Below are 26,658 nucleotides of genomic sequence, written 5' to 3'. Positions count from 1 at the left end.
TTCTTTTCCGAGACAGATTTGAACGATAAAAGAGATCTCCGTTGTTATTGCAGAGGGAGCAATACCTAAAGGCGCTGGATAGAATTAGGAAGAACATGAGTATCGGATATGAAAGGCAGGCTGGGATGTGTTACTCCTCATGCACACTACTGTATATTTTTAAATATTTCATGGTAGTCAGCACTTCAAACCTACGATATCACCTAAATACAAAACATCAGCACGGGCATTCAGAGCCAAGATAGGTAACACAAACTTGCTGGACAGATGTTTTACAAGACATTCGAAAAGATATTTCATCATAGTGAATGACAACCCTGTCGAACAAACTCGAAGAGAGAACGTGTTTCATCTTTCAGGCTCACTTCTTCTTTTCCGAGACAGATTTCAACAAGATAACAACGCTGTTGTCGCACAGGGAGCGATACCTAAGGGGGCTGGATAGAATTAGGAGGATCAGCACAATGTAGGCTCGGAAAGACAGGCAGGGATGTGTGACTCCTTATCCACACTACAGTTTTAAATATTTGATGGTAGGTGGTGAAGAAGAGGTGACTGAATCGTGGTGGGAGTGTGTAAAGTGTCCATCCAGGCAACCACCAGGAGGGCTGAGGGTCGGGATGTTACAAGAGGTGGCACAATGCACCAGGTGAATTATTCATCTCTCCCAGGTCAACAAGAGAGCAGCCTTATGGGTGGTCAGCAGAGGAGAACAAAGAGGGCCAAGGCTTTTAGCAAACAGGCTACCTGCCTACCACCAGTGAAAATGGAAAGAAGGTAGGCTGCCTTTATGTGGGATGGAATAAAAGAAAGTGAGGCAAGAAAGAAAATAGAACGGCAAAGATGATGTAAGAAGTGGTTTTAGCCAAACTGAGGACCGTTAAAGCCAAAGAGGCCTAAAGTTTCTACTGTATGGATTGGAAAGGCGTCTGTGAAGACCGGCTGTGAAAGCCAGCTTCATTCCACAATACTGTTCTGTATAAAATGCACAGGATTAAAATCGGGGGATGAAAAAAATTGTCACACCCAAATGATCTGATTGCTGTGTGTAAGCGCACACAGTCGTGGCAACGTCTCACTTTGTTGGGTTCTGTATAAAAGGCACAGGCGGATCTACTATTATGCTTCTGATGCACCAATTTTGTTTGCACTGTATGGTTTAGAAAAGCCAACCCTGATCTATAGGGGCTATAGAAATACAATTGAATTGAAAATGAATTGCAAATGGAATTAAAGGGTTCTGTGTACAAGTCGCAGGCAAATAAACACGCTACCTTCTGTTACACCTCTGATGTCTCAATTTCTGTGTAAAAGAGGCTATCCTACCAAGAGTTGGTACCCCAACAGAAGCGGTGCCGAAACATGGCACAGACCAACTATTTTGATATTGTCACATGGTCAGCCAATGGAAATACAAAGCAACCACTTGATGGAAAGTCACAGCTGTGAGGCCTTGCTAACAACACAATGTTGTACAAGCCAGTACAGTACAATCTGGCATTGTTTCCTTCAACGCTGCTACATAGTGAACCAGTTGAGGGGCCGGGGGTACAAACAAACGCCTAAAGAAGTCAATACACAAGATTAAAACCGACAGTTGCAAAGTCGACCAGCACTAACCAGTATTGCAAAATTATTGAGAAGGAATACAACAGAGAAAGAACAAGTAGTATGGATTTCACATAGTCAAGTGAAGTGTACACAGAGTACGTTTACATGCATTAAATTAGTCGGATTCCCCGAATAAATTGGTTTCATGTATGTGAAGTGCCACTTTACATGCACTATTTCAAATTTGACTGTTGGCCATAGGCTATGTGCCTCCGAACGCTACATGGCGCTTATGCTCCTTTTAATGTATGGCTTTTCTGGTTGACCTATTACGTCACATCCAAATAAAGCATCTTGGCAGCTGCGGACATCCTGAGCTAGCAAGCTTGCTGCTGTGCGGAGCACTCATCGTGGTATCGTCACTCAAGCGACGATATCATTATCGGCAGACAAAACAAAACCGATATGAACCGATATCTGACATTTCCGCCCATATTGGCCAGTAATCCCAGATAGAAGAAAGGGAACAACACACGTCTATCTGTGAAAGTTCTGATTAACTTTCACTTTTGTGTCTCGTAGCACATAAAAGTGGAAGGACCGTGGAAACAACAACATAAAAATGTAAAAATGCACTTTCTGATCATCCAGTGTGACATTTCCTGTGCTTCCGGGTTACATCCTGCCGTGGTGACTGGCGGGTGCTCAGAATGCTGCCTTAGAGAATGAACTGATGGTAGATATGCATGCAATAGAGAGCTGGTTTCCAGTCGGATAATCTGGAAGTTGATCCAATCCTTAAAAAGTCAAACACGATCTAACTAAGGTGGTTACATGCAATTTAAAAAGCTGGGTTCAACCAATTTCAAGCAATAATGTAAACGTACCGACAGCCGTGTTTATACCCCTGAGAAAGACTTTCAAGAGGGGGCCTTGTAAATAAGGCTTTGGGTCTTCTGTGTATTATAAACGGTGCTTAGAAGCAGCAGTGAATTATGTATAAAAACTAGATGAAGTCTGCAAAAGGTATTGAAAAAAAAATTGTCAAAACTCGTCTTCAGCGAGTTGAATCAAATCAGTGTGACTCATTTTTAAAGCACTCAGCATACAAAAACATTCACTATTTGTTTGGTTCTTAATGCCACACACGCCGTCGCTTGCCGTTTAGTGTTTATTACAGATGACTTATTGAGCTCTATTTAAAAGGGGGCCAACCTTTTGTATGATTCTTTCTAGGCATTTCAAGGTTTTAAACTGCTCTAATGTTTCCTATCTTGCTGTCACTCAGTGTATCAATAGCTGGAACCATCTGCTCGAGGCACAGCGTGCCTCTCAGCCACTATTGCCTATTGAACAGACAATAACCTGTTTAAGACCGATAGTAAAACGTGCGGGAGTACAGGGGAAAGGAGCATTGGAAGATAAGTGCTTTGTCCTGTTGGCATTCAAACGCTTTACGCTGGTAAGGTCCCAGAATAGCAATTGACAAATTAGTACAATAAGTCCCCTTTAAAAGCACCCAGTAGATATTTATTGAATTGCTAGGCTTTTATTGATTAGGAGTCAAAGCAATATGTGCATGATGCCGTTGTATGAGGACAAGGCATGAGTAATGAAGTGATGTTTGGCTGCCGCATCAGACTGCATCTTGTGAGCAATAATTTATCATTTTCTTACCGCATGATTGAACCAGACTAAACCAGTTTTGGGGATGACTTTCTTGCACATGAAGGGGATCCTCCAGGGAACCCTAACCGGATTTCTACTTATGTGATGAGTCCTTGCGACCCCTATGTCCTGCTCCCAACATGGGTGGTCCGACATGACAAGGCAACGTCTGCCACTTGACGTATGTGACGTGTGTGGTATGATAAATACAGTCCATGTAGTGGTGCCCTATGAGCTACAAGCGATATCAGACACACTGCAGCCTTCAAATGCAAAGGGATGAAGCACCTTTTGACCATTATTCATTACATTCAAGCTTTGGAACCCAAACACACCAAACTCTTGTCTGGACATGACATACAGGGAGTCACTGTATGTGCACAAGGGGCTTTAGATGGGAATCTTGAGAAAGTCGGAATTAAAATGATGGATAGGGCTTAATTCCACCCACGGGCAAAGTGTTAGAGAAGAGTGTGACAGGCTCGACCAATGAGGAGATAGGGTTAACGCCATAGGAGATACAGTACGTCTTTGGGGTTGGAACAGGAGTCATCGTATAAGGAGAGAGGACTTCTAAAGCCATGGAGGTAAGAGAGAGACCCTAAAGGTGCTTTCACACTAGCACCCTTTGGCTAGTTTGAATCAAACTCTGGTTTCCACTTGGTACGGGACAGGTGTGAACAGGAGGGTAGATCAACCGGTCCAAGACCATCAAGAAGCACGTTTAACCCCCTCACTCCACTGACATGTCTCACACACCCGCAAAAGTTAACGCTGCACACTTTGGAGGTAAAATTATTGACTCCATACCATTGTGAACCAAATTAAACATCCACTTGGTCTTGATAAATTACAGCCATTATTCACAGTCGATTAAGTTAACGTGTTTTTAACGGATTGATCCTCTGTAGTCTCTCTCTGCCTGTCGACTTCTTATACAGACTTTTAAACTGTGCAAAATTTGGATAATATAACTATAAGGGTGTCATGATACGCTCAGCTCACGAGACGAGACGGTACTTATATATACTTATGCGATATTCTAACGTTACCTTTAAGAAAACTACAGTGACAAAATACAGGACTGGATAAAACAGACTTTTTTATCAAACCGAGTCACAAAACAATGTCAGTAAATTTTGAAATGTTTTATAAGTTTGCAAACATGACCTAAGCATGACGCTTTTAACTGTCGAGCTTCTTTCCACGTGCAGTTCTGAAAAGACACACGTAAAACAGATTGCAGTACATTAATTTTTACGCTAAAAGAACTACAGTTCCCATGAAGTTTAGAATGCGGAACCAGGACGTAGTGAATTTCCAAGATAGACGCTATTATCACGTTTTGATAAAAGCCAGATGCAGCAATCATGTTTTAGTACAGCTTCTGCTTTGACATTAACACCGCGGCGGCCGTTGAACTCCGATGATAACAAAACAGCAAACGGCGTCGTGAGCAAACGAGTGACACTGGGAACACCGAATGCAGCTTGGATTGAAAGGTTTACAGTGTGCAGAAAGCATTTCACGTGCAGTTCCAATCATAGCTTGTGCACTGCCACGCCCATATTACGCGTACTGTCATTCACAGCGGTGATGCCACAGTTCACAGTCTGAACAAACGCCTGCTGCCCTGTTGCCCTCAGACAGCTTGAACGAGAAATATCGTCAATCTTGTGATGCGGGATCAAAGTATGTACAAAATATTTAGCAAAATAAACTTCCCTACTTCTAAATGAAGCCTCTTCACAAATAAAAACTAAATGAAAACAGCCAAAACAATACTGCAAAAATGATAATAATTTGAGATTAAACAGTGCAACATTTGAATAAAATGACGTACAAAACATTCTGCAAAATGAACTTTTATAAAAACTAAATGCAAACAAAAATTTTCAAAAAAGTACAATATTATAATAAAATGACTATGAACAAATTTTCATTCAGGAAAACTCAGTTTTTGATGATTAATTGTTGGTGTTTATGACGAGCGTTTACAGCTTGGCAGAAGAGCAGAGCTCATGCCGAGCGGTAGATGCTCGCCCGTGAGTCAGTGAAGGTCACGTGCTGTGGGTGAACGAGTTAACGAGTAGCGATTCAGTAAGAGACTCGCAACTTTTGGACTGGTTGACTCGTTGACATGACTGTCTGCAGTTTTACTCCATGTGGACTTTATTAGCGCTGTGTTGTCACTACGTCAAGCTTCCTACTGTATTTAGGTTGTTACGGCCACCACCAAACGTCACGTGGCTCAGTGGGCCGCTTTTGGCACATTTATCGTATTTAAAGCGGAGGAAATGCACAATGTTTACAACTCTTTCAGACTGCAGAATGCTAACACTCTTATGTTGTGTTCCCGCTTGTCGGGTTTGGTTTGATTAAAGCCAAAAGAAGTTCAATTGCTCTATTATCCAAAACCTGGTGCACAACAAACTACCTTGAAGAAGTGGCTTCCGATCCGGTTGCAAGTGAATTCTGGAGTGGTTGGGTTCACTTCAGCTAAAGTTTGAATGCTGACTGGACCAAAGACACACAGCATTAGAATGACGAATCATGTATCCATAACAACGACAACAAATCCTCTTTATCCAATATATTGGGACTTTATGCTTTATTTACACAAATGCTGTGTGAGCAAAAAAACCAAACAGTTCCGATCGTGTGACACTGATGATCAACATCTAACACACTATTAAGGAGCACATATGGGACAATGATGAGATCTTCTCATGTCGGCGACAGGCCAGTTTGTGGAGGTGTGGCTGTTTATCAAAGCTGACAAGGCAACCTGGCGCCGCGCTGATCTAAAACAGGAAGGACAAACAACTGAACACACACCAGAGCGCTATTGCTATCGCTGCCCGAAGAGATGTCAAACACAATGATGTGAGAGGGGCTGCAGGTGGCGCGTACTGCTTGCTACTATGACCCAAGCAAAAATTGATAAACATGCACACACAGACACACATTACTGGCATCCAAAGTCACCACGGATTGATGTTCAGACGTGTCAGAGGAGCCCCAATGGATTTGTGACACAGAGTGTTAGCCTAATGGAGATTACAGCAAATGGAGAGAGGAAAAGCACCCTCTTAACGCTTCCAATTAAGTAATGGAGTACTTCTTGAATCAGAGGGGAAAAGAAGGAGATTGAACACCCCTTGGACACAACTTTCAGGAAAAGTATGCTGCACAAGTTGCCCAATGAATGAACTCTTGAGTTTGTAGCTCATGTAGCATCAAAGGATGAGCTCTTGTATGTATTGTTAAAGAGTTCCCCTTTTTCTTTGGTGTTTATCATGCTTAGGGTTGTCAAACATTTCCAAGTGTACAAATATTACACACTAAAGACCAATAAAATGAACAACAATACCTACTATACAGAATATCGTAGTAGAGATCACACAAAAATACCTGCATCAGCCCTGCAAGATCCAGCCAGCAAAGGCAGGTAGGATACGGCTGCGACCGTTTAACACAGCGACACGACATCCCGCATCCAGACAATTAGATGACGTCAGCACCAGCGTCTGGTGCGACGTACAAAATAATTGTAGGACAGCGACAGTTGGTTCCAACACAACATGGCGGGAGAAGTACAGCAAGTCTATTACTGTCCGGCCCTGTGGAATTCCCTTACACACGATGGTGTTCCACCTCTCTTACAGCTTGGATACGACCTCAGAAGGCATAACATTTGACAGATGACAGTCATTCGAAGCACATTCCAGTTTATCGAAATATAAGCATCAATTGAGATGCATTCAAGTGCATTCGGGCACATTTCTGTGTTTGAGGCACACTTGGAGACATTCTGGCAGGATTTGAGGTGGCTTGTCCTTTCGGTTCTCCCGCCAATGCGATCAGAATGTTTGGAACGCTGCTGGAATATCGTAAAAATTTTAGAGTTAGAATACCTTTTCGAATGCCGTTTGATATTTTTCCAGTTTGGGTGGACGTCGAAGGTTTTAGCATTAGCAAAACATTCGGGTCGGCCACAATAATGGGCCCAAATATTTGGAAAGCAGAATGCAGTCAGAATTTTTAGAATGCACTTCGACTATCCAGGAATAAACCAGGAACTTTTATTCCGACGGCATTCCGGCTTCTTTCTGCCTCTAGTGTGACTCGGGTTTTAGTGTTTACCAAATAAAATGCCATTTAACAAAGTAACAATCTATCACATTTGACAAATACAATGAATGCATTCCAGAACGATTGCTGACATAGCATTTAGGATTTATGTAATAAGTTTGTTGTTTGTTCTGAAACCTGACTGGACGTTAATAGATGCATTCAGTAAGGCAGATTCAAAGGGAAAATATGTAGTCTTGCTGGAAATGACATCATAACCATCTTGTTAGGTGAATACTTTGAATGGGAACACATTTTACTCAACACACTCACTGAAAATCTCAAGTATGTTCAAGTCATCAGACTAAAGACCAAGTAAGGCCCCGAGTCATTGATGTCAAAGTCCGAGTCGGGTTGTAAGTCTTTGATGATATTGTCAAGTCGAGCCCAAAGTCATCAAAATTGTGACTCGAGTCTGACTCGAGTCCAAGTTGCTCGACTAGAGTCCACGCCTCTGCTGCCTCAGACGGTGGAAAGCTGCCAGCTTGATTTTGTCCCCTGTTCCGTACTGGTGCCTTCTGGGCAGACAACTGATAGCTTCTTTTACACAGAGAATCGTGCATCAGACCTGCAAGATGCCGCATTTATCCACCCTTGCTTTTTACATAGAACCTTTCTGCTACTGTGTGTGCTTTCACACAGCATCCTGCTGTCAGACACTTAGATGACGTCAGCGCCAGCACCTGTTGTGACTCATCAAATGCTTGTCAGGTAGAGACAATTGCTTTCAGCACAACAAGGTGGAAGAAGTGTGTCTACTCCTGTCCCAACATTGTGGAATACTTACACACTGGTGTTGTTCCGCCTTTGTTACAGCTCCATGCATCCATCCATCTTCTATACCTACAGGCTCGCGGGGGCATGCTGGAGCCTATCCCAGCTGACTTCGGGTGACAGGCGGGGTACACCCTGGACTGGTCGCCAGCCAATCGCAGGGCTTGTTACAGCTCATACACTACAAATGAGGCGGAACAATTGCTTGGTTTGACTTGGTTCCCCCATTCTGTGTCGGTGCTGTTTATACAGAAAACGGCACTAACAGCTTCTTTTACACAGAAATACCGCAAAATCCCTGCCTCAGATCTGCAAGATGGAGCCTTTTATACAGGACTCAGCAAAGCAAGATCTTGCTGCCGCTCAGCTTTGTCTCAACATTGCCTATCGGTGCCGTTTGCACAAAAGAAGCAAAAAGGCCGGCAAAAGCCAGGTTTTACAGATTGTGCGAAAGGGTCGAACAAATTGTGTGATTGGGCTGTCAAAGCCTCGCCATAACTGACTTCATTTCCTTCTAAATGAATTGCGAAAAAGTGCAGCAAGGGAAATGCCAACGACACAAATTTAAGAAAAAAAAAACATAAATTCAACAGTCACCGTCTCGACTCTGTTTACCATTTTGCAGCGAGTTTAAGCCATTTAATTGCGCTGCTGGCCTGCCTCCACGCACTGCAGCAAGCAATCAAAGTAGTGCTTTGTTGCGCTTTCAAACCAGCCAGCACGGAGACACTGAATTCTATTTCATTTCAAGTCGGCTGCCAGCCTGGGGGGCTTTGCTCCTCTATTGCAATCCACTTTTTTTAAACGAGCGTGGATGTACAAATTAATGAAGAAATAAAAAAAGAAAACATAGTTCTCCTGCTAACGAATTACTGAAAGTAATTATATAACCTGACTAACATAAATGTTGTTTTAGTGTGTGTGTGTGGTGGGGAGGCGGGGGGAGAATGAGGCACGTCCAGCGCAGTGTGCAGCGTTTAAGAGGGTCAACAGAGCGGGTGTGTGATGTGTGCATTTGTTGAGTGCGCTCCTGCACGGGCGCTCAGATTATGCATGAATCTTGCCGCTTATCAACTGACCTTTAAATTGAAGTCGCGGAGCGACGGCAGGGCCCGGGGGCCGCCGCTCTTACCTGATTGGCCCGGGCCTCAGACTCTGCTGACAAAAGAAATTAACAGAGCTAGTAGGTGCGCATGGCTGCCACGCAGGAAGAGTGACTGAGGGGAGACAGTGGGGAAGTTGGGGAAGGGATTGATACCAAAATATATTTCTCTTCTTAAGCTTCAGTAGAGAAGTCATTATGTGCCGCCGAGCATGCTGAGGTATTACCTGGATTTCATCTCTTGCTAGCTGTCTCTCCTCTTTTGTCTCACGGCTTTCTGTGTTTTAATGGCGGCGGCGGCGGAGCCGGTGGGGACGTGGGGGGGGATCTTGGCAGGTTGTGATTGCTTGATAGATAGATATCTCCTATTGGAGAGTGCGAGGTGGAAGAGGAGACAGGGGCTGAGGATGAGGTGTGTGTTCTGTCATCCTCAGGGACGGGGGTCTGTGTGTGCATGTGTAGGATGATGGATTACATGGGGGCCACTGGTTTATATGTGTGTTTTGTCTGGATATATACATACATACATACATACATATATATATATATATATATATATATATATACCTGCATATATATGTGTGTGTGTGTGTGTGTGTGTGTGTGTGTGTGCAGCCTTTTTCCCTCATGTCCACATGAAGAAAAATAAAGCATCCTAGTGAATTTATTTTTCACACCGGCAGCTGGTAAAGGTCATTAAATGAAGCAAATGTTTTCTAATGGGAATCTTCCGGCCCCACAGGTGGGCAAGTTCCTTGACCAGACTGTAAGACAACCCTGAATAGAAAACAAAATCAAACACAAACGATGAAGACTGCAATATAAAATCGTCGCTGCTCGACAGTTGATTGATGACCCTGCTTCATTGATCGCTATTATCAGAACATTAGCACCATAAATCCTCTTTTGTTGTTGCTAGCCTTTGAGGCAGCCTTTGAGGTACTTTTTTCAGGCTCTACAGGTTACTGGTGTGTGTGAGTGACAGGAGGAAAAGCTCCGACTGACTGGGGGAGAAGTTGTTCGGCGCCGCTTGTTGGTTTGCATGTGTAAATACAAGTGGGCCCCACGGTGGTCTATGTTGGCCAGCACAGTAACAGTCTGGAGATCGGGAAGACCTAGGTTCGTTTCTCCCCTGGGCATTTCTGTGTGGAGTTTGCATGTTCTCCCCGTGCGTGCGTGGGTTTTCTCCGAGTACTCCAGCTTCCTCCCACATTCCAAAAACATGCATGTTAGGTTAATTGGCGACTCTAAATTGTCCATAGGTATGAATGTTAGTGTGAATGGTTGTTTGTCTATATGTGCCCTGCGATTGGCTGGCGACCAGGCCAGGGTGTACCCCGCCTGTCGCCTGAAGTCAGCTGGGATAGGCTCCAGGAAACACAGCGTCTATTCAGGTACATATTATATAGGACCTGTTAATGCCAGAATTGACCAGAATTGGATTCCTGATTCTGTTCATTACTTTAATGGACAAAATTTCGCAGCCAGGGCGTTGAGGGCATCCGGGTTGGTGGCTGCAGGGTTGGCTCTTGAGTCCCGTTGGCTTCATCGGTCCGTGATCTTCAACCCTCACTGGATCGGTACACAGTCGACTGTGAAGCGGCTGGGATGAAAGTCAGCACCTCAAAGTCCGAGTCGCCCGGAAAAGGGTGGAGTGCCATCTCTGGGTTGAGGATGAGATCCTCCCCAAGTAAAGGAGTTTAGGTACCTTGGGGTCTTGTCCACGAGTGAGGGAAGGCTGGGACGTGAGATGGACAGGTGGATTGGTGCGGCGTCTCTGAGGACTCGTAGTGAAGAAGGAGCTGAGCCCAAAGGGCCTTTTGTCAGTAGTTGTTCTGCTACCCCCCTTGTTGGCTTTGTTGTTCTTTGTGTGACTCTGATTAAAGCGAGTATAACTGCTAACTAGAACCGACCTACACAGCATCTACTTTCCTTTGCATTTTTTCACAAAATGAAACTTCTTTTAGAAAGAAATATAGATTTAAATAAATAAATAAATCATGTAATGGTCTATTTTTAGAGGACATATATTGTCCAAATCATTTCAACCTAAAAGAAAAAATTCACATTTATTTCTAGGTTGTTTTTTTTCCAGTTTGTTACATGCTAGTGCACACACGGAGTGACATTAAGACCATTGACCTCAATTTCGTCCTACTGTGCATCAAAAGTTACTTAAAGTGACAACGAGAGGAGTAATACATGCCACCCGAGCTAATAAAAGATGTACAATTCCCACCTGGACACTTTTTATAGTTGAAATACATCGTAATGTATAACAGTAGCAACATTTTAGTAGTTATGGCTTACATTGCTATGTTATAGCACACAGTACGCTCTAGCTCAAGTACAGCAAACAGCAGGCCAGGAACTGTTCTTGCTTTATTATTAAGATGTCCAACATTGGTCTGTGGGTGTGTGATGCACAGATAAAGAAGACGCATGGGGCGAAGACAGACTAGCCGACCTCTCCTCTGCATCTGTCATCATCGGAAAAACCTCACCAGTATGGAAGAGCCGCTATCATAATCTTTCGTGTATGTGTCCGCAATACACAAGTGCGCTGCAATACCTTATCACAGCTGACCACATTCCTACAGCAGAAAGATAAAAGAGGCCAAATGAAGCACATCACCCTATGTCTGCGCATGTGTGTATGAGGCTGGGAGACGATGTCAGTGATGAATAGGAGTTTAAGGACCTACACTTTCCGGATAAGCGCAGAAAAACAACGGGGACAACACAACAATGCCACAATACAGGCTAAAATAAATATAGCATGTCCAAAAAGCCCCCACAGCCAACTACAACCTTGTTGAGAGCGTACGATGAAGAGGAGAGGCTGAATGTGCGTAACACTTATGTTGTCACTGACCACTTCTTTTAGGACCTACAGTATACCTGAAGTAAGTTTAACAGCTTAATTGTTCTAAAGTACCGTTGAAAGTTCAGAAACAGTTTAAAAAGGTGTGCAAATGTTGTTAAAGCGGGCCTGACATACCTATGGACTATTTAGAGTCGCCAATTAACCTAACATGCATGTTTTTGGAATGTGGGAGGAAGCCGGAGTACCCGGAGAAAACCCACGCACACACGGGGAGAGCATGCAAACCCCACACAGAGATGCCCGATGGAGATACGAACACAGATCTTCCCGATCCCCTGACTCTCCCGAACATGCTAGCCACTCAGCCACCGCGCGGCCCCGATGTGTGAGCAAGGGTGCAAATATCAAGCTGCATATAAAGAAGACCTCCTCAAACAGGCTATGTTATGATACAAACTCTGCAAATATGTGAGGTCTGTATGTGTTTGGATCACAGAGTAGTTGGAGCCTATCCCAGCTGACTTTGTCGAGACACGTTCAATTCAAATTTATTTTTATACCATGACAAGACTGCCTAAAACAGGGGTGTACAAACTTTTTCCACCGAGGGCCACATGAAAAATGAGAAATGAATGGCCACTGATAAAGCAACTGGTAAAGCAACACATGTGGATTTGCTAAGAAGTTATACATATTTCAAGAAAAACCTGCATCTCAGCTTTGTGATAAAGGTGAAAAAGCGTATTATTCATGTGAATTTTGGTCTCTGCTCTTTTTTTCCACATTTTTGCTTTCCAAATATTTCAACTTTCTTCTTAAATAATCTTTGTAAAGTTTCTTTTCGTAATATTCCCGTAGTATTTTGACTATATTCCCATAATATTATAACTTCATCGCCAACCCAATTTTCCAGAAAATACAACTTTATTTTGTATGTTTCTCATATTACAACTTTAAAAAAACAAAAACATTTTTTCTTTAATATTTCAACTTTATGCTACTAAAATGACATTTATTCTTCATTATGCTTATTCTCATAGAATCGCGACTAGAATAGAACTTTTTTCTTAATATTTTGACTTGATTCTTGCGATTCTTGCAAAATTACAGCTGTTTTTTTCCATTTCTGCTGTTTTTTTAGATTTTCCAACTATTTCAACTTTCTTCTTCTGAAGTTTCTTCTTGCAATTATGACTTTATTCCCATAGTATTCCAACGTTATTCTCATCAAATTACAACTTTTTCTCATTAGATTACATCTTTTTCCTCTTGATATTTTGACTTTATTCTTGTGAAATTAGTTGATTTTTTTTCTTCTTTTTCACTTTTCTTCTTAAATGATATTTTTACAATGTGCCGCAGTCCAATAAAAAAAAAAAGGCCTACGAGCCACACTTTGGACACCTCTGGCCTAAAACAGCGTAGGATTATTTTCAGTCACAGTAAAACTGCAACACTTGCCCTCCCTGTAGATGACCTTCTTAAATAGGTCAGTATCACCAGAGGATGAGTTTAGCGTTATTTCATGTACCTCTGCTTTACCCCCTTATCCCTTTCCGTGACGACGTGCAGCAGATGAGTACCTTCCTTCTCTGAGCTCTGAGGAAGAATTTGCCGGCTGAGCGAGCACGTCTCTCCTTCATAAGAAACGTTGTTGCATTTCATTAGGGCCGAGATTCATCACAGCAAGCAAACAAGAGAAGCGTGCAAATCACACCGGAGGAATTCCTGCGCCGCCGTCAACACGTAAGTGCGCACACAGACGATGCACAGAAGAGGCACAAACCAAACAAAGGCTGCGAGGGCTCATTCAGGAGACAACGGGGTACATCAAGGACTCGACGGCAATGTGATTGCTCATTATTGTACTCTTCAAAATGATGCATGAGCGTGTCAGTCGGCTCCCTGCAGTTAAACAAGCTTTTTTTTTTTTGAGCTATTCCTTCTTCGGAGGCCTGGACCCAGGAGAGACTGAGTCTGTTTTACTTATCGGAGAACACTTGAGAGTCTGTTTTGGAGATGGCTAAAGGTCCAGCTCTGACAGTGGAAAAATAGCTGCGTTAAGGCTCGTATACAGGCCAATTTACGGGGTCGCAACCTTGTCTTCCAGTGAGAGCGACACGGTCGGAGTGTGTGAACGAAGCCGTGGGGGATCTGTCCTGCGATGAGATGCTGGTGATATCTGACTGTAGCCCTGACCCTACAGCAGTGGCTGTCAGCATATTGATTCATAGCCTCAACAACTGAGGAGAAAAGGGAAAGGGGTCAGCGCAGAAAGCCATAAATGGGACAGAGTGTGATTGTACGTCTTGGTGTGTGCATATATGAGAAAATGCAGGCGAGTGGATGGTGGGCATTGTGCGCTCGTTTGAGGCTGGCAGATACACACAAAAACACACACACACACACACACACACAGACACACAATGCCGAGGCCATTCCTTGACATGGAAGCCAACAGCTGCAGACAGGAACACAACAGATGCATTCATGACAGATCTTCTGCACATGGTCGACAGTGGTCCTGTTGTGGCTCCCTGGATAAGAGGAATTCCACCCAAGTTCTGGGAGTCAGAGTGTGTGGGAGACACAAAGGGATTAGTTAAGTCAGCGAGTGTGAAACAATAGCAACACTTGTTTTCAGACAGCTGACTGAGCGTGGGATGAAGCAGGGGGATGTATACAGTAAATACTATTAGGTTATGGATGGGCTTCCACGGATGATTTGATTTGCATGTAAATAAAGCACAGGCAACAGGAGGGAGAGCGGATAGGGTGCGCATTACAATCAACTTTCAATTCATACTTCCTTCAGCCCTGAAATCCATTCATTTATTCATCAAACCAGCCCACCTTAAGCCCTCCATATAGAGCCATTCAATTAACCATTCACTCATTCACCTTTCAATACTAACATCTATCTATTCATTGAATCGATCAGCTTGGGTTTTTTCCCACTTTAAACCCTTAAAATCCCTCCATTGAAGTGCCCGCTTTGCATGCATCCCATCTTAGACACGTAAAATCCATCCATTCAGTCATTAAACCAATGAATTCCTTCAATCAGCCTTCACTACTAAAATCTACCCAGCTTCCAACTATCCTCCCTTTAGTCCTTCCATCAAGCTGACCAACCTTTCATCCATCCGCCCCTTAGATCATCCATCCAGCCACCTAACTAACCAAGCTTTAACTATACCCCCTTCAACCCTAAACTCTATTCATTCATTGATCAAACTGGCCAATAACCAACGTTAACCCTGTAATCTATTCGTCAAAGAGACCAACCTTTCATCAATTCGCCTTCAAATCATCCATTCGTTAGAGATGGGAAATGTTCCACTCTGTTGTAGGAGTAGAGATGCAAGCACGGCTTATCTGCAACAGAGAGATAACACATGCCAAGACGTTTTCTCTTGGAAAGACAGCACCCCTGTTCTTCTTTAATTAACGTCACATACATGCACACAGATTTATCATGGGTCATCTTTCCTGTCTCCTGGCCGGGACGCTCAGTCCTCTAAGCGAGAATTGGCCGAAATCAGATCGGGTCAATACACCAACGAACAGGTAACAGGAAGTTTCCTGAGACTCCAAAGCAGGCCTATGAGAAAGAGGAACTCACACTCGCTTTCACTTCAGAGACCATTTGGACCTCTCAGCATCTCGGTTGGTGTGTTGACCATTCTCTCCAGCGCTGGCATCGCAATTGCTTGTATATACTCTTTTTTAATATTAAAAATGTTAAACTTGACTTCTGACTCATTGCCTTATTCTGACACGGTAGAAAAAGTTCAAACATTTCCAGTCTTCGACCATCAAATCTACCCATCAGTCCATCCATTAAGAGAGACCAACCTATCAATTATTCAACCTTCAAGGATCCGCAACTTGTGGGAACTTCTAAGCACCACAAACTCTACTAAACACTCTGACCTTTTTTCACAGATTTCATTCTGTGTTCTGGCAGCTGACCGGGCGACTCTCAAGGCCCGGAGAGCAGTCAATATCAGGGACGCCTGCCAGGTGAGAGGTTGGCTCAGGTTTAATTGATGCACAGACGAGGCAGGAGGCAGGAGGAGAAGGCGGATACTGTAACTACTGGGGCTGAGCTAAACTATTCCTGGTGGGGTTCACTTGGCCAAATGCTGAGCCTGCGCCGAGGCGGAGACACTCACGCTTCAGAATGGTTTAGGGGATTGATTTGACAGCTAATTTAGTGAAAGGATTTGCATAAGGCCTTGTGCTAATAAGGCAGGCTTTTCTTTTCTGTCCTTTGTCTTTCAATGCTATCTTTGAAGACTCCCTTTTTTTCCCTTAGACTTCAACAAATAGGAACAGATTATGTACGCGAATTACAGAGACAAGAGATTCAAATTGGATATTGATTACGAGACTAAGAGGCCTTGTGTTTTCTCCTGTGTTGAAATGATTGGTTGACAACGGCGCACTTTTACATCCTGACTGAGATTTCACTGCTAAATACTCTGACACCGCCACCTGTCTGTATGACGGTTCCCCATGTCGATCAGGTGGAGGCATTCAGCGAAGGCAAAGTCAACAAGTTGGACTCAAAGGCTGATGCATTGAATGGCAGACAATTCAACATACAGTACAGTCAAACCAGAGGCAACACCTAATGTGCACAGATTTCCATTTCAAAATGGATTCAACCCTGTCACATTTGACGTAGTTCACCGACATAAAAGCAAGCTTAAATGTTCATACTGCTACAATGGTAGCGCCACACAAAAAATAACCAATAACCACCTACTGGATGGGCTGGAAACTCACTGTTCATGTTCTTAAAGATGTTGAGGATGGGCAGGATCTGCCGGTAGTAGGGCACCAAGGTTTCCCCTACCGTGTCGCTGGACATCACCAGGTGCTGCAGGACCTTCAGGGTGGTGCAGATGACCTGGCGGTTCCTCGTGTTCAGGGCATCTAGAGGGTAAATGTCAGGAATTACGGCCAAAAAGCAAGACTACTACGAGGAAACACACAAATGAGATGTAAAATATAGTGGAACTATAATACAGAACTACAATATAACACAAGACCACAGCCTACCCCACAAAACACCTTAGAACTAAATCGGTGAAGTTTGGCTTTTTTCTGGACCAAAAGAAAGAATCAAGCGTCACTTATATTCATGGTTAAAATACAGTTTCTTTTTCCAGTGTTTTCTATTGGTTACCTTATTTTTACACTTGCATTACAGCAGGAAAATTACCATATTTTCCGGACTATAAGTCACACCTTTTTTCAAGGATTGGCTGGTCCTGCGACTTATACTGCAGAGCAACTTATATACAGTAGACGCCCCTACAATGTAAATAATCCGTTCCGAGAATGTTTACGTTATAGGGTTTTTACGTTATACGAAGCGTAAAATACATGTAAATAGCCTCATCTGTTCCAAGATCTTCCCAAACTCACCCCTTTGGCCCTTCAAAATATTCAAAGTCCACCAAATATGGTGGGAAAATATAAGAAAACGTTAGCATAAACATAGTAGAGTAACATTCCAATACAAAATAAGGTAATAAGATAAGATTACTGTAAATGAATAAAACTGAAAAACAAAAACAATCAACTAGTTTAAGGGCGACGACGATGAGGAAGGGAGGTTGAAGGGAGAAGCCTGTCTCTCACACAAATTCACGCGCTGTATAAGTCAGCCAATGAGATGAGAGCGTAGGCGGTGCCCCGATAATCAGCCAATGAGATGAGAGCGTAGGCGGTGCCCCGATAATCAGCCAATGAGAGCGTGAAGCGTCAGAAGGCGTCACCAAGTGTACTCTGTTAGTCATGGAAAGTCACTGTTGATACTGTATAATCCACTGCTGATGGGGATGTCATACAACTTAGTATCCCTTTAATGTCATCTGACTGATGTCATACGACATCTACAATGTGACGTTTATGACGTGGTTTACGCATGAGATCGACGTAATGGGCACCTGTGCACTAGGCCATAAAAAACACTGCGAAAAAGATGGGTTTTGTGGGCTGTGTGAAAGGGAGGTATTGTTTTTACGTGTCAAAATTAACAGTGGTTAAGTTATTTTTACACGTATAACTGATGTAACGTTGGCGACATGTGATTATTTCTATTACTCTTATGTAAAAAATGTTTGGAAATCGATAAATCGACCATTGAGCTTCGTCTGTCACACTAAACTAGATGAAAGTCAGCGTTTGAATGGGCTTGCGCAGCCAAACTCCACACAGCACACCCACCTCTTTGCCTTGAAAGCATTTGCTTAAAACAGCTGGACTTTTTTCAGTTTAAGAACGGCTGCTTGTCTTGCAATCAGTGTTTCCAAATGCACTGGGGAGGCCGGAGCAAATGAGAGCCAATCACTGAGCTATTTGGCCTTCAGCTGCACTTAACTCCATCTCCCACTGCTAAACACAACAAAAGCTGGTGCAAGAGATGAGGGCGGGAGAGATCAGGAATGACAAACGCAGAGAAAGAAAGCGGAAAAACAACAGAATGTCAAAGGGAGACATAGAAGCGAAGGTGACAGATAGGTGGGAAACAATCTTGTATACAAGCCTCACTTTTCAGCAACTAGTTTTATGACACTGTTTTTGTGATCTTCTCAAGGCACAATACTGGAGAGCAGGGGTGTTTTTTTTATTGGCATTTTAAAAAGATAATTTAACAAGAAAAAAACCCCCAGCAAAAATCTAAAGAATAAAGCCAAAATATTAAGAGAAAAAAAGTTGTACTCTAACATGAAAAAGTCATGGGGAATTGCAGGAGGTCATTACTCAATATAACAGTCTGACTCACGGTTTCATCTTACAAACAAGAAACTTATCCCACAGCAACTACACTCAAACGTTATATCTAAAACGGGATATTTAGTGCACGGAAAGATTTTGGAAACGTTTCGTACAACACAACACATGAAACGGGTGAAACTAACCTGCCTCATGACGGTCTAATCCCAGCTCACGTTCCCTATTGGGGGTGAAAAATCCAACGCGTTCTTTCTCTCTTTCAGTGAACTGTTTCCTTCAATGGCAGTAGTTCTGTGCGAAGCAGCCATGTTTGCTTTGTGTTGACAACCAAATCCATTGCCATCCATCCATCCATCCATCTTCGATGACGCTTATCCTCAAATCCATTGCTTTAACTTGAGAGCGGCATCATATCCATTTCATTGTGTTTTGTGTCCACTACCTGGATGTGCACAACATGGTACAGAAAGTGGCGGCATGCACCTAAAGGTGGGTTGTGACCCGCCATAAGGAAGAAAAGGAAAAAGAAGGTGAGCCGATATGACGTGTACGCCTGTAACGCTACGTGCGTAAGGTTTACGTAGGGTCACTTGTGAAATTGAGATGGATATATACTTTATTCATCTCCAAGAGAACAACATGGCATTTTATATTTTATTTTATAATGTATTTAATGTATCTGTATTTCTGTTTAATTACGTCAGTGGACATGGCGTGTACGCCTGTGGAGCTACACGCATTACCGTACGTACGTTTTACGTAGGGTCACTTGTGAAATTGCTGGATATTACCCATTATTTCTGCTGGATTTATCCTCTGGACTTCAGAAGAACCACGGTAGAGTGGCACCTTTGTGGCCGCCTTTGAGTCACCATAGCTCGTGGATCCCTGCGTGGATTCTCCTGGATCCAGGTCCGTCTCCGCTTTTAGATGTTGCATTCATCATAACAGGCTTTGCGATCTTGGCGGTGTATTTACGGTGTTTATTGAATAATTCCAAATCCAACAATGTTTTACATTTGGTTATAGTATAAAGTGTGATTGATGTTGCCCACTTAAGTGTGTGCAACGACAGCAACGGGGTTAGCAAACACAGAGAATGGTGGCTTCTCGCCGTGTTTTGGTTGTTTCCAGAACTGTTTTTGCACTTATGACGGACTATCTTGTGAAGTATAGGAGATGCAACAAGATTAGAACATGACCACACCAAGCAGCATGGGAAATGTACTTTTTAGCCACATCTTAGCCGCACCGGTGCAGAAGCCACAGGGTTCAAAGTTTGAGGAAAAAGTAGCGGCTTATGCACCCAATACCTGGGTTGGTTTCAAACGTAAAGACAAAGGCAAATAAATGGCTGTACTATCCGGAGTGTTTTAAATGTGTTTGTCCGTTTGACAGATCCTGTTTGCCTACTAGTCATGGCTCAACCCGCTGACTCTAATCCTCAATGACTGAAGACAAGCACGTCATTAATTAAGACTCGCGAGCAGGCAGCGTGGTCGTAATAGAGTTACAAATCCCTGCCATGCTGGCTGAGTCAAAGCTGGTTGATCTAAGCCAGCACATGGACCAACAGGTCAAGGTGCTTGGAGCACATATAGAACCATGTTTCAAGTATATATGTATTGATTCAAGTAGAGGGAGGGCTATGCTTGAGAAGTGAGTGTTTCCATTCTGCCCCCTTCGTGTTCCCAAGCAAGGATATATCCGCCATCAGCGTGATAAGGTGGAATGTGGGATGACAGGAGTTTGAAACCGACATAACAAACAATAAAATTCTAATTACCAGCCACCGCAAACAATTTTCCCTGCTGCGACATTTGGACCGCAGAACTGTTCAATTATTCATCAGCATTCTCGCCTTCTCACAGGATGAGAAAAAAAAAACATGTAGAAAGAAAGAAGATGATGGAGGGGTGGGGATGTGGTGGTGGTGGTGGTGGTGGGGGCGGGGGGGTTGGTTGATGTATTATTGCTGCTATAAAACCTGTGTCTGGACAAATCTCAACACTATAATGCAGCATTCACGCTGAGCCCCGTTTCATATTTAGTGTGAAAATAAAACAGCGGTGACCTTGTAGATGCTTTTCTGTGAAACGCCACCGATAGCTTGTCACAATGGGGGGGTGGGGTTAGCGTTGAATATTTCATCAGCCAAAACGGCATAACGAGTAATTTGGATCAGCACCAAGTTACAACTGTGTACACGCACCTGCTGCATGTTACAGGTGGTCCTCGGCCTCTGAATGACTTCTGTTCCGAGACTGCGATTCAAGTTTAAGAGTTTAAGTGAAAGTCAGAACGTCCATCCATCCACCCATCCATCTTCTTCCGCTTATCTGAGGTCGGGTCACGGGGGCAGCAGCCTAAACCTCTCCCCGGCTACTTCGTCCAGCTCACCTTGGCAGATCCCAAGGCGTTCCCGGGCCAGCTGAGTGACATAGTCTCTCCTACGTTTCCTGGGTTCCCCCGAGGGCTCCTACCAGTTGGACGTGACCTGAACACCTCCCAGGGAGGTGTCCAGGAGGCATCCAGACCAGATGCCTGAGCCACCTCATCTGGCTCCTCTCAATGCGGAGGAGCAGCGGTTCTACTCCGAGTTTGTCCCACATGACAGTCCTTCTCACTGAGAATACTCATTTTGGCCAGCTTGTACCCGCGATCTTGTCCTTTCGGTCACCACCCAAAGCTCATGACCAATGTTCCCTCTCTTTTTTCAAGTGTCAAATCATACACAAGCGTTTGCTCCCTTCAATGACAACACAACTGAGCACAAAATGCAGTTTTTAAATGAATCTTGGGAGAAATAAAATCCAAACCTACATGGCCCTGTGTGAAAACGTGTTCGCCCCCTAAACCTGATAGTACGTAATATAACACATTTCTAGGTGTGAAAATAGATGACAAAATGAGTTGGAAATCTCACATTAAGAGTCTACAACATAAAGTGGCAACAAGTACTTCAATACTGAATAAAGCTAAATTCAACCTGAACCAAAAATCACTCCATACTCTCTAATCTTCTCCAGTATTACCATATTGAACTTATTGTGTGGAGATATGTGGAAATAACTACGTACAGTAACTATAACTATATACTCCACTCGCTAACCGTGCTACAAGAAAGAGCAGTTTGGATAAAACATAATGCTGCTTAAGGCCCTGTCACACCTTGACGATTTATCCAGCTTACGCCAACGTATGAACAATTTGGCCAATACGCTGGCGTACGTCGAATAAGTTATGGGTAAGTTTTGTATATGTTAACAGCACGCGGAAGCACGCCGGCATACGTCGTAGTACGTCCAAGTCGTCCAAAAATTTTGTGCATGCACAAAACTTTTCAATGTATGTCAACGTATGATTCATACGTCCCGCATACGCGGGCAATAAGTTATGCGCTCGTTGACGCCCGTTCACACACATTATTTGTAAGTTACGCACAAGTCGTACGTCAACATACCTTGAGACAAAACTGTGTCTTCTTGGCTCTCTTCTTGGCAAGGGTTGGCTGAGAGGAGATAGAGACCGCTGGGGAAGCAGCTTCCGATACCATTGACGATGCCTGAGAGGCGTTAGAACCTGCGTCATCGCCATCAGAGTGAGAGTGGGAGGGGGAGGCTGTGGGTGGTGATGGATCCCTCCGTCACTGCCCTCATACTTCTTGGCAGCAGTCTTTGAAATTTTCTTCGGCATGATGGTGATGTTGACACTGCGATGTCTAGTGAGGTTATGATTAGCGTCATCAAGTGGCAGCCTTTTTCTAGGCTACGGCACGTGATCATCGGCCGTACGCCGCCGTGCGGTTTGCATAGGTTAGACTGGCGTTGGGCATAAGTTGTGAACGCCGGCAACACGCTACGCATTCGTTGGTATAAGTTGCCTATAAGTTATAGAAACATTCTATATAAGTTACTAATACGTCATGTATACGTCAAACTCGTTATGAATACGCTATGTATACGCCCAAAATTGAAAAAAACGTCGACAGTTCAACGTATGCCATCAAAATGATCACGTCAGGCATGCGCTGGCTAAGTCGTCAAGGTGTGACAGGGCCTTTATAGTGAACATACAAACCCTTTAGTATTAGAATTTACTGATCTGGTAACAGCTAAAATTACGCATCATGCAAACAAGATCCTGCTACCCAAAAATGTCATACAATACCTCGCAACAAGCGAGGAGAAATATGACTTAAGTGAAAAACAAAATTTAAAACACTTATCCACACGAACAACGCTAAAAACCTTCAGTATATCAGTACGTGAAAGTAAAGTGCGAAACCGATTGAGTAAAGAACTCAAACAATGCACTAAAATGAGCCATTTTCAGAAACAGTACAAGCAGTTGATGTTTACAAAGTACAAGGAAGAAGAATCATGAGCCAAAGAATTATCCGTGCGATGCTAATTCTAATGACAACTGCACTACTCTTCATTTCTTACCACTGCTGTGAAATGATACCGTCTGTATCCATTCATGATCCACCTGCGTTTCTGTCACTTGATTATGATTTATTATGATTGCTATTTGAATCATTTATGGTGAAAATACCTCGACAACTATGTTACCACATTGTGACATTACCTCATCCTTTGCTTACGTATCAACTGGTAAAGACTACATTTGGAACACAGGAAGGGAATAGATGCATTGCAATTGATGTGAAACGGATCAGGTGTAGGATTAAATAAGATGTGATTCTTCCTACTCCTTTTGGACGTGTGCAAATGCTAATTGTACTGTGTGATGTATTACACTGCAACTTGTATGCATGTTCAAATAAAATTTAACCATTTCCAAAATGACAGAATTACTTATTTTTTATTATTATATATTTTAATTATTTTAATATATATTTATTATTATCAATTTATTATTATTATTATTTTTCTTGTTAGATTGAAACCTTTTTCTCTTAATATTTTGACTTTATTCTTGTAAACTTATTCCAGAGTTTGTCATTTTCGTTGTATTTTTTTGTTTTCTTTTTCAATTATATTTATAGGCCAATAAAAAAAACAGCCGCGGGCCAGTAGTTTGGACACCCCTGCTTTAGACGTACGCATTATTTGCTAAAACGTAATCAAAGTGAAAAAGAAACATTATTATTATTACTGATTGCATGACAGTATCCGATACTTGAAGGATGCCTGCTAGCATACACTGTGGGTGTCTATGACCATGCGTTTCTACTTTTAAATTGCATGTTAGTGCTGTAAGGTTAAATGAAGGTGTACAGAGGGGGGAAAAAAGTCAAGCCTTGGAATGTGATACGGTCACGTCAGCCAGAGACTACTTCATTGTGTATTCTCACCGGGTGACCTGCATTCATCATCAAAATTCACCAGAGCCTGACGCGACTCAGTGGCTGTGCAGATAAGAGGCTGCCAGCCACATTGAAGGTGTATTAACGTCAGCGCTGGAGAAAAATATATATGCTGCCATTTTTGGACGAGAGACAGCTTTTTTTTTTTTTTTGTAAACTTTCCTCTCTCGTCTTTTGGAGAAGTAATTAATCTACAACAGGGACACGGACTGCTGGCTTTGCCTCATAGGCCGAAACACAGCACACTTTTTACAATTTTTTAATAAACCCAGAAGTTAATAAGGAGCGGGTCATTTACAATTCCATTATCAGCTCAAAGAATGGCGTCACCTTTTGCTCGGGCTTCCTAAATGTAAACGAGCAAAACTGCTGAGGGGCTTGAATTCGTATACTAATGTGTTAGGAGGTTTCGGGGCAAAGTGAGTGCATCCAGTCACCTCTACTGTGAAAAGATGGCATATTATCTACTTTATGCCACATTAGGGACCGCTGTCATCACCTTTACAGTCTCCATAGACTATGTATAGCAACTCTATATAGTCAAAGACCCTCCGTACAACAGGAGCACTCCGCTGTTTTTAAGGAACTACTGCAATAACGCTCTTCAAAAATCCTCTATATGCCACAAGCACATAAAAATGCTCGTCATAGATCCTTGATATGACAGACGTGAGCTGCTGTTTTAAAGTAATTTACTGTTTTTAAGGTCCTACTGCAACAGAAATGCTAGTCAAAGATCCTTTATGTGCAAATAATATAAATTTATACAAATATATATACATTTATACGCTGTTTTTAAGGACCTACGGCAAAAAAAAAAAAAACACTAGTCAAAGATCTTCAATGTGAAAGGGCCACTCTGCTGTTTAAGGACTTACTGCAAACAACGCTAGTCAAAGATCATCTATAAAACAAAGCATTCTGCTATTTTTAGGAACCTACTGCGAAAAAAAGAAGAAGAAAACGCTCGTCAAAGGCGCACTCACCTGTTTTGAAAACCTACTGCAAAAAATGTTAGCCAGAGATCCTTTATATAAGACGAAGGCTCTGCTGTTTTTAGGACCTACTGCTAAAAAAAATATGACAGGAGCACTCTGACATTTTTAAGGACCTACTAAAAATAATGTTCGTCAAAGATCCTCTATATGACAGGAGTGTGCTGCTGTTTTTTGCTGTGTTCAAGACCAACTGCAAGAAATAAAGTTTGTCAAAAATCCTCCATGTGACAGTGTGCTGTTTTTGTGGACCTACAAAAAAACACGAGTTATAGACTCTTTATATGACAAGAGTGTGCTGCTGTTTTTAAGGAACTACTGTAAAAAGACAAGTCAGAGATCCTTTATATGACAAGAGTGTGCTGTTGTTTTTAAGGAACTACTGTAAAAAGACAAGTCAGAGATCCTTTATATGACAAGAGTGTGCTGTTGTTTTTAAGGAACTACTGTAAAAAGACAAGTCAGAGATCCTTTATATGACAGGAGTGCGCTGCTGTTTTTCAGGAACTACTGTAAAAAGACAAGCCAAAGATCCTTTATATGACAGGAGTGTGCTGCTGTTTTTAAGGAACTACTGTAAAAAGACAAGTCAGAGATCCTTTATATGACAAGAGTGTGCTGTTGTTTTTAAGGAACTACTGTAAAAAGACAAGTCAGAGATCCTTTATATGACAAGAGTGTGCTGTTGTTTTTAAGGAACTACTGTAAAAAGACAAGCCAAAGATCCTTTATATGACAGGAGTGTGCTGCTGTTTTTAAGGAACTACTGTAAAAAGACAAGCCAAAGATCCTTTATATGACAGGAGTGCGCTGCTGTTTTTCAGGAACTACTGTAAAAAGACAAGCCAAAGATCCTTTATATGACAGGAGTGGTCTGCTGTTTGAAAGAAACTACTGTGAAAATGCTAGTCAAAGATCCTATATGTAACAGGAGTCCGACTGCTGTTATTAAGTGCTGAGGAAACACTTGTCAGAGATCCTTTATATGACAGCACAATATGTCAGCGACTACAAAAAAGTTCAAACGTAAAACACATGGCATATTTTTCTGAACGTGTCTACAAATAGTTTTACTTACTGTGTTATGACACAGCGGTTAGCTTCTTTTCACACTTGTACGACAGTTAAGACGGATGAGAGAGTTCCAGTGCAACATCGCCTCCACTGTACAGTGAGTGAAGCTTTTACAAATGATGTCGCTTGGATTTCAAACAACTTGGGGGTCAACCAGGAACAGGTTTTCTATCTGCATCATGCCTCCTCAAACATCCAGTTTGACACACTTCACGTGCACATCACAAGCCACCTGTCCAGGACATGAACGCCATGTTGGCTCACGGGTGCCGCTTTGAAAGTGACACTCCACTTGGCAGAGGCGCCAAGCAACAAGAAGACCTTTTGTGTGTGCTAAAATAAAATCCTAAAGTCACACTCTGAAGCGTCTTTGTGCTGCCCGCATAGCTGCAAATTCCTCACGTCTATTTTGGAGATCCTGAACCTTGGGAAGTGACCCCTTCTGTCC

At 42.7% G+C, this 26,658-nt stretch overlaps 1 protein-coding gene across 6 annotated transcripts in view; it reads right to left on the bottom strand.

Moving 5' to 3' along the window:
- The window catches only part of pacrg (PARK2 co-regulated), a 275,559-nt gene that overhangs the window by 64,370 nt on the left and 184,531 nt on the right, over nt 1-26,658 (bottom strand). For 5 of the 6 annotated variants that reach the window (XM_054796973.1, XM_054796971.1, XM_054796972.1 and 2 more), the window contains one exon: nt 16,851-17,000. In XM_054796973.1, coding sequence (XP_054652948.1) covers nt 16,851-17,000 — 150 coding nt within the window. Of the gene's footprint in view, nt 1-15,344; nt 15,435-16,850; nt 17,001-26,658 lie in introns of all 6 variants that reach the window. The other variant, XM_054796970.1, reaches the window with a different exon arrangement.

Source organism: Dunckerocampus dactyliophorus, chromosome 13, assembly GCF_027744805.1.
Source record: "Dunckerocampus dactyliophorus isolate RoL2022-P2 chromosome 13, RoL_Ddac_1.1, whole genome shotgun sequence".
Classification (NCBI taxonomy): Eukaryota; Metazoa; Chordata; class Actinopteri; order Syngnathiformes; family Syngnathidae; genus Dunckerocampus; species Dunckerocampus dactyliophorus.
The sequence above is the reverse complement of the archived record's forward strand: the minus strand, read 5'-3'. Positions and strand labels throughout refer to the sequence as shown.